The sequence below is a fragment of the Poecilia reticulata genome, linkage group LG4 (genome assembly GCF_000633615.1).
Source record: "Poecilia reticulata strain Guanapo linkage group LG4, Guppy_female_1.0+MT, whole genome shotgun sequence".
In the NCBI taxonomy this organism is placed as follows: Eukaryota; Metazoa; Chordata; class Actinopteri; order Cyprinodontiformes; family Poeciliidae; genus Poecilia; species Poecilia reticulata.
Genome location: NC_024334.1, coordinates 5,175,938 through 5,184,412, shown reverse-complemented (window position 1 = coordinate 5,184,412; position 8,475 = coordinate 5,175,938). Strand labels below are relative to the sequence as shown.

General features: G+C 44.6%; 2 protein-coding genes across 8 annotated transcripts in view; one reads left to right on the top strand and one right to left on the bottom strand.

Moving 5' to 3' along the window:
* Nucleotides 1–792: 792 nt before the first annotated feature.
* Nucleotides 793–6,922, bottom strand: LOC103463215 (gastrula zinc finger protein XlCGF57.1-like). 3 transcript variants are annotated; one of them, XM_008406452.2, is made up of 3 exons: nucleotides 6,832–6,922; nucleotides 3,517–3,645; nucleotides 793–3,259 (listed from the first exon to the last, which is right to left on the bottom strand). In XM_008406452.2, the coding sequence occupies exon 3, from the start codon at nucleotides 3,198–3,200 to the stop codon at nucleotides 1,488–1,490; it is 1,713 nt and encodes a 570-aa protein (XP_008404674.1). In that variant the 5' UTR covers nucleotides 3,201–3,259; nucleotides 3,517–3,645; nucleotides 6,832–6,922; the 3' UTR covers nucleotides 793–1,487. The 3 variants fall into 3 exon arrangements, with proteins under 3 accessions (XP_008404674.1, XP_008404673.1, XP_017159787.1); XM_008406451.2 differs by lacking the exon at nucleotides 6,832–6,922 and adding an exon at nucleotides 5,351–6,024; XM_017304298.1 differs by lacking the exon at nucleotides 6,832–6,922 and having other exon boundaries at nucleotides 3,517–6,024.
* Nucleotides 6,857–8,475, top strand: part of LOC103463216 (tetraspanin-33) — a 4,306-nt gene continuing 2,687 nt past the window's right edge. For 2 of the 5 annotated variants that reach the window (XM_008406453.2, XM_017304318.1), the window contains exons 1-3: nucleotides 6,919–7,104; nucleotides 7,531–7,588; nucleotides 7,897–8,021. In XM_008406453.2, the coding sequence (XP_008404675.1) occupies nucleotides 6,940–7,104; nucleotides 7,531–7,588; nucleotides 7,897–8,021 (348 nt within the window). In that variant the 5' untranslated portion in view covers nucleotides 6,919–6,939. Of the gene's footprint in view, nucleotides 7,105–7,530; nucleotides 7,589–7,896; nucleotides 8,441–8,475 lie in introns of those variants that run through there. The other 3 variants (XM_017304320.1, XM_017304319.1, XM_017304321.1) reach the window with 3 other exon arrangements.

Here is an 8,475-nt window from a genome sequence, read left to right as displayed (position 1 = left end):
AACGCTGAGTGGAGTGGTGGACCGCTCCAAGATGGCCGCCCGCTCCAAGATGGCCGCCCTAAATCTCGTCAGCGACAATAGGAGAGAGCGGCCATGAGGGTTTATCCTTATATTATGTCTTTGGAACTGGAGACATTTTTAATGTTACAATCCTTCCGTCTCCAGCTCTGAAGCTCCTCTTCCCATTAACAACCAGTGAACCCAGTGGATCAAGATTCTCCTTTATGGCTGCAACAAAAACTAAAACCCGAAACTCTCCGAGCTGCTGGAGGTTCAGGCCGCGAGCCGCCGGAACCAGACTGGATCTGAAACAAGCGTCTCATTGGGATGAGAATCAAAAAGAACGTCTTAGGCATCAAAAGATAAACTTTGGTTTATTTTCATGTGTTTACTTTTGAGAACATAATTTAACTTATCCAATTTTCACATTTTCCCAGTTCTGAGTCTTTAGTTATCTTGATGGCACAAATCATGTTCCTCATATTAACCCCATGATGTTCAGGTTTTAGGTCTCCTGGCGTCTCAAGGTGTCAACATGGCAGCCAGTGGACTGAAGAGGAAATACAATTTATTTAGTAGCAATTCAAGAGCTGCCAGCTTTTATATATATTATTTTGTTTTGTCATAGTACCCCAAGAATTTAAAACTACTTTCACCCCTGTATATAATCCATCTTTAATGTTCAACAGCTGTTCCTGACTCAGGGAAATTGCAAACTTCATGAAAGGATGAGGCATTTATGAACATATTTAAAATCTAAAAACCACAAAATCAACAAATTAAATGATTACATCAGATGATTAATAATAATTTATTTACTTCATGGATGAATAAAGTGAAGACACAAGAAAAAGCATCAAACGTAACAGAGTCTGAACCTCAGAAGGTGCCGTTCAGACTCACGGAGCTCCGTCCAGTAAAGTCGCCCTCTGACCAGACTGGCTGCTGGTCACACTGGTTTTGTGACCTTCACCAGTTAGAAAAATGATCATTCTGAGACATTAAAGTGGATCAGACTCATCTCTGAACTCCTGGGCCACGGCTTCTTGATGTTAAAGGAGTTTTATGAAAGATTTGAATGATTTTAAACCTTTAGTTTTCATTTAAACTAAGCCGTCTTCCTTCAGTATCTGGCAGGAGAAAAATTAATCTAGAGTCTAAATATTCATCATAACAGCTTAATAATTATAAATGTTGCACTTAGACAATCTCAGGACAGTTGTGGAAACAGAAAGTTCATAAATTCTTTTTTGACTCTAGTGGCGTCAGTGAACCACTGATGGACAGGAAACAGGGAGGAGAGAGAAGACAGAGACCAGGAACTGAACCCAGGACTGCAGCTGCTGCGCTCCACTGACTGAACAACGCAGCACCATGTTTCTTAGTATTTTCTAAATTGAACTGACTTTCAGCTGTTAGTAATAATAGTTTTTATCTTGAAGCTTCCAGATCATCTCTAGGTTCAGTTCTTCACACATCAGTCCACCTTAGTCTGACTGATCAACCACACAGCTTAGATCCTCCCCTGTGTGAGTCTTCATGTGACGAGCCAAGTCATTACTCTGTCTGAAAGGCTTGTCACACAATGAACAGCTATACGGTTTCTCTCCTGTGTGGGTTCTGAGGTGACGGGTCAGATCGTTTCTCTGTCTGAAGGATTTGCAGCATAGCTGACAGGGGTAAGGCTTCTCTCCGGTGTGGGTCATCATATGATACCTCAAGGTTGTTTTCTGGACAAACCCTTTACCGCAAGCCAGACACTGGAAAGGTTTCTCTCCTGTGTGAGTTCTATGATGACGGGTCAAATCATTCCTCTGCCTAAAAGACTTATCACACACTTCACAAGCATACGACTTCTCCCCAGTGTGAGTCCTCATGTGTCTGGACATGCTGCTGCAGTCACTGAATGATTTACCACACACTTTACAGCAACAAGGCTTCTCACCTGTGTGGGTTCTCAAGTGAACGGTCAAATGCCCGCCGAAGCGGAAAAGCTTCCCACACACCTTGCAGATGTACGGTTTCTCCCCAGTGTGAGTCCTCATATGTCTGAGCATGCTGCTGTACTCACTGAAGTTTTTACCACACACTGAACACGAAGATGGCTTCTCACCTGTGTGAGTTCTCATGTGACGCGTCAGGTCGCCATTTTGTCTGAAAGATTTGTCACACAATTCACAATTAAACGGTTTCTCTCCTGTGTGAGTCCTCAGGTGACGCACAAAGTCACAACTCCGCCTGAAAGATTTATCACACGACTCACAGGAATACGTCTTACTGCCTGCGTGAACTCTCAGGTGACGACTCAGCTTAGACTGCTTGTTAAAGGCTCTCCCACAGGTCACACATGAGAAAGGTTTCTCAGCCATGTGTGTCCTCCTGTGGCGAGTGAAGTCACTGCTGTGTCCAAAAGATTTCTGACACACCTCACACTGATACGGTTTCTCACCTGTGTGGGTCCTAAGGTGGCAAGTCAAATCACTCCTCTGTATGAAGGATTTACCACAGAACTCACAGCTGTGCGGCCTCTCTCCTGTGTGCGTTCTCATGTGGTAACTTAAGGTGGTTTTCTGGATGAAACCTTTGCCACACACCGGACATTGGAAGGGCTTCTCACCAGTGTGGGTTTTCATGTGCAGAGTCAGGTCCGGCTGCCTGAGGAAACTTTTCCCACAAGACTGACATGAAAAAGGCTTCTCACCTGTGTGAGTCCTCAGGTGAGCAATCAAGTACCTGTGCTGCCTGAAACTTTTACCACACACGTCACAGGACACATCTGTCTTACGTCTCTTGGACTTTGAGTTGTCCTCATGGCTTCTGGACGTCCAACATCTCTCCTGTGGGTTCTGGTCTGTCTGGGATCTGAATGCGTTTTGGGCTTCGGGGGAGAACTGGTTCTGGTTTGGTTCTGGGTCCATGGGGTCATGGACTGGTATCATGATGGTTTCGGTCTCCTCCTTCACTACAACCTGCTGGTAGCAGCAGATGTCCTCCTGCTCCTCCTTCATCTCCATCGTCTGCTCTGATTCCGGATCCATATGGACCGTTCCCAGGTCAGCAGGGCTCATCACAGAGCTGCTGCTCTCCTGCTTCACTACAAGCAACCCTTCATCCTCGTCTTCCTCACCGAGTTGAGCTTCTGGTTCCTTCTTGGTCGCCCTCATCTGCTGTGGTTCTGGTTCCTCCTGCTCCTCGTTCATCTCCGGTCGTCTGGGATCTTTGGGTCAACAGTTGAGTCTCTCTTCCTCCACAGTCAGAGCTGAATCACAGCAAGACATGGGAAATAAAACTGCAACCTTAACATTTTATTATTGCAGATCACAGACACAATACATTTATCATAATCTGCTGTTATACACACAAGAGGATTAGGGCCAAAAAATCTGAATTATAAGATTAAAGTCAGAATTCTGGGGAAAATAATTTTATTATTTTCTTCTTTTTTTCAGTTGTCTTAATTCCTCAAAGTTGCGTCTAATTCTGAACATTATTGAGTGAATTATTGAACATAAAGACCTGAGACGTGATGTTTCCTTCTTAGATCATTTTAACACACAGGAAGTTGATGTCCAGACACAGGAAGTTGATGTCCAGACACAGGAAGTTGATGTCCAGACACAGGAAGTTCTTCTTGTCAACAGGATCCTGTGGAAAGCACAAAATGTCAAAAAGGTCAACAAACAAGCCAGGTTGAAATATTGATAAGGAATGTTTTAGTGATGAAGGTTTTATCACAACAATAGGCTCAAAACGTGGGAATGTCAGGAGGATCCAGTCCGTTATTTTCCCTCAGTCAATATGGAAATTACAAACCAAATATTCCTGAAGTCATTTTTATACTCATTAATCTGAATATGTTGCTTTCATATTTGAAAACATGCTTTTATTTTGAAGGCGCTGCAGGCTCTGTGGCAGTGTCTCATTTTTGGATTATGTAGGACAATGTAGTGATGCAGCAGATTTATATTCATTTAGTTGAGTTACCGTAGCAACATTTGCTCTCTAAACATGGCAGGAAGGATTTCTGACAGAAATCAGCCTCAGTTTGTTGTGAGACAGGAAATCAACTCGTCGGCCTTCCTCCCAGTGCCAACTGAGGAAATACTAACCAGAACCAGGAGGGCCTTAGCGCTGTTAATCACTCACATGTACATGCTGCTCACTCCCTCCCTCTCTCTCTCTGCTATGCTACAGCTGGATCACCACAGCAGAGCCTATCATGAATGCTACGGCTTGTTAGCATAGCCAGTGATGACAGAGGATAAACCGTTTTCCTGGACGGGTAAATTGTTTCTCCTCCTAGCACATTAAGCACCGCATACACGAGTTTGATTGACAGAGCTAAGACCCTCCTCTTGGCTCCGATTGGTTGTTTCTGGCCGGGGGCGGTGCATTTCTGTAGATGCTAACAGTAGCATTGCTCAATTTTTTCCCCACAGATTATCTGTCTTATATTATACTGTCACAAAGTGATGACACTTAACATTTGTAAAAACATTTTTTAAATAAAAAAGTTACACAACGAAGCTTTAGAAAAGGAAGCAAACAGAATTATTTACGTTTTATGTACATTTATATCCATGTTTGACCTTCATGTTGTGAATCATTCACGTTTATAAAATCTAATTACAGTCCTGCTTCCCATCTGGGTTTTTATTTAGCCCTCTTTAAAACATCGTGGATACCCGCCTGCTCAAAAATCTCAATCCTTTTGCTCATTACAGCTAAAACAAGAGACGTTTGATCTGATTTCACTTCAGACATGGAGGTGCATGAGTTTATTTGGGCGTATGTAAACTTGTGGCCTCTGCTGTAGATATTTATATTATCTCGTTTTTAAAGCCTCTGCCACTAATCGTGACTTAGTCTGATGGGAACCTGCGTACGGCAGCCGTTTCCCCAGACACAACCTAAAGCCATTTTCTAGATTCTCTCTTGCTACAATTTGTTAAATGAACAGAAACTTGTGAATAACAGAAAACACAAAGAACTGAAAAAATATTCACAGTACTGCAAATATATAACTGAATTATCAATAAAATGTTATATTTTCCCTGTAAATAACACAATCCCACATCTTGTATAATAAATTCATTTATCGTCCTCGTGTTTTAATCAGGCATCTTCGTAGCGTCTATAAACATGGCCTCAGGCGCAGAGGATAGCGAGTAGATCTGAAACACCTCCTACTGGGGACGAAGCTAAAATATTCCGGTTTTTGGGTCAATTTCTTGGTTTCTGGTTTAACATCTGCTGGGTTATTATTTATTCTGACTATTTATCTGCAGTTTTCTTTTCTATCGCAGTAAAAAGGGAAAGAAAAGACCGAAATGGCAATAAACACGGATACCTTCTGTTTCCTCCGCAGCACCAACTAGATTCTTGATCCTCCTCTCGGTTTCGTTAGCTCATCGGAACCTAGCCCAATTAAACCACCTTGTTCTTCCGGACCGGGTTCGGTTCTCCACCAGTTTCCCAAGAACCCAGTACACTGAGAGATTCAGCTCAAGCAGCAAAAAACACGATAGACAGAGGATAGCGCTGCTAGCGGAATGTTATTTATTCCCACCGGATGTACGTTCAACGGCGTTCAACCAGGAACAGTGTCCGCCCCTTGAGTTCCGCCTCCAGCTGGAAACTTTACAGAGGGTGTTTACTTTTTGCTTCCGTTTCAAACATAATGTGTAAAATAAATAGTTTTATCTACAACTAAGAGTGAAACTTTACTGCTACAGTAAGAAAATTGTTTTAAAAGTCTAAAAACCAGAGAACGTGACCAGAGATGGGCAGTAACTGGTTGATTTGAGAACATTTTGTTGAGAAACATGATCTGTTTTTCTTGAATAACATTATTGTAGATAATGCTACTTTTACTCGAATACCATTTCTGGACCCTCAACCCGGTACAAGTAACAACACAGTACAAGCAACATGTTCTGCTCAAATGTATTGTTTCGTTGTGGTGTGATTTATTTTCTTCATTATTTTGAGAACCGAAATCTGCTTTTTTTTTTTTTTTACATTATTTAAATAATATTTCTATATTTTAATTGTCATTTAGATCTTTAAATAATTTGTTATTGTCGCTTTTGTTCTACTCTGGCTCAAAATATGATAAAATGTCATCCATTTTCTGTACAGCTTGTCCCTCAGTGGGTCAGGAGGAGCTGCTGCCCCTTCAGCTCACGTTCCGGGCGAGAGGCGGAGTCACCTGGACAGGTCAGCTGGACAGGTCAGCTGGACAGGTCAGCTGGACAAGTCACCTGGACAGGTCACCTGGACAGGTCAGCTGGACAGGTCACCTGGACAGGTCAGCTGGACAGGTCACCTGGACAGGTCAGCTGGGGAAAACTATATGTAGAACCTGCCCTAGCCAGCAGAGGGAGCCCTCCTCTGTTCAGTGAACTCACCATCAGCGGCCAGGAGCATCAGAGGTCTCACTACGTCATCACTCAACATTATTTATGATCCAAACTACGTCACAGTGAACCTGATTTAGTGTTTAATCTTCTGCCACGCAGCTTAAATCAATTTGAGCTTGAAATTGATCCGATCGGAGCATCTGGAGAAAACATCAGGGCCGAAGGAAATCACTGCCTGAGGTGCGTCATGTGTGACGTCATGCCGGACTGGATCCGGTTGGTTCTGACAGAACTGTTATCCAGTTTTCTGCCCGCCATGTTGCCTGGTTTATTGCGGCTCCTGACTGTCATTTAGTTTAGTTACTTTTTTTAAAAGTGTAAATGTTACTACACTTTTTTACTTTAGTATAATTTTGGATTTCCTGCCAACCTCAGGTTAAGAAACAGAACATTTTAAAAACACACTAACGTGCTGCTCCACACGCTGCCTGCCGGGGGCGCTGTGCTGGCCGGCTGAGCAGGTGTGGAGGAGGAGGAGGCGCAGCTGGAATGCTGCAGCTGGAATGCTGCAGCTGGAATGCTGCAGCTGGAATGCTGCAGCTGGAATGCCGCAGCTGGAATGCTGCAGCAGGTCGACACACGCCCTGCTGCACCAGGAACCAGCAGCCTGTTCCTGACAGACACCATGAGAGGATACCGCGGCGTCAAGTACACCTTGTTCTTCTTCTGCTACTGTTTCTGGGTGAGTCCGCGCCGCGGCCTGCGTCCGGTCCGGTCCGGTCCGGTCCGGTCCTCCATCTGGGCCGCACACCTCGCCCTGCAGGGAGCTGATGGTCCAAATGTCAGCAGGAAGGAGGAATAGTTTAGTTTTCCTGTATGTCGGTGAAGTCAGGATGGAGGGAGACGGTCAGTAAAGGTCACCGGGTCGGAACCTTTACTGGTTCCGGGTCGGCCGTCACGGGCCGGACAGAGGACTGAAAGTTGTGGGTCACAGACTGATGGACTAATAGGAGAGCAGCTGCTGGAGGTTTGATTTGTTCTGGTCCAGTAAATCAGAACCTTCAGAACCTTCAGACTGCGCTTCAGAACCGGGTTGAATGTTTTGACCGCTGTGGTCCTGTCCGGTCCTGTGTGGTGCTTAGTGACCAGAACCTCTGTGTGACTGCAGGTCGTCAGCGCCGTCCTGATCGCAGTCGGGATCTACGCCAAGGTCGCCAAAGAGAAAGGTCAGTGGAGGTCGATTCCTGGTTCTGTTCAGAACACGACCCAGGTAGAACCGGGCTCAGACTTCTGGAGCTTTCAGGACGGGATGCAGCAAAGAGGAAACCAGGAAACGATCCAGATCCAGACAAGTTTCAACTTTTCCTCCTGATGGTGAAACAGCTCGGCCAGTTACCTGCGGAGGTTTCCGTCTCCATGGGAACCATCAGAAAGGAATGGAAGTCAAACACTTATTCTGTGTGTGTGTGTGTGTGTGTGTGTGTGTGTGTGTGTGTGTGTGTGTGTGTGTGTGTGTGTGTGTGTGTGTGTGTAGATGTAGTCGACACTCTGACCGTGGACCCAGCGCTGCTGCTGATTGTCATCGGATCGCTGATGTTCCTCATCACCTTCCTGGGATGTTTCGCAGCGCTCCGTAACGCCACCTGCCTGCTGAAGATGGTATTTAATCATCTGATTGTGATTATTTACCGTTTTCTCCAGAGCGACTGGGAGTCAGCAGAGAAAACCTTCAGAACCCAGTGGGTTCTGGTTGGTTTCTGTGTTGACGACAGAACCGGTCTGAGTTTGACTGAAGGGATTTTTATCCAAAGTTTTTCTGGAGACAGAAATGAAAACCTCGGTCTGACCTGAATGTCTGAGAATCTCCAGAATGATTCTGTACCTCCTTCTACAAATGGAAAACCGCGGTGGCACCGCTAGCTAAAGCGCTAGCTGCACTAATCCAAAGCTTTAGTCATAAACATTAGTTTCACTAAGGCTAACAAAATGCAACACATTGTTTAGGGGAAGCTAATGCTAAAAGACTATACTGATCCATCTTCAGGCTGAAGCTAATGCTAAAGCAATATACCTGAATGGTAGCTAGAGGAAGCTAATGCTAAAGCAATATACC

Bases quoted from the DNA above. Each gene is read 5' to 3' on its own strand.
- LOC103463215 (XM_008406452.2), bottom strand. From the start codon at position 3,200: ATGAACGAGGAGCAGGAGGAACCAGAACCACAGCAGATGAGGGCGACC.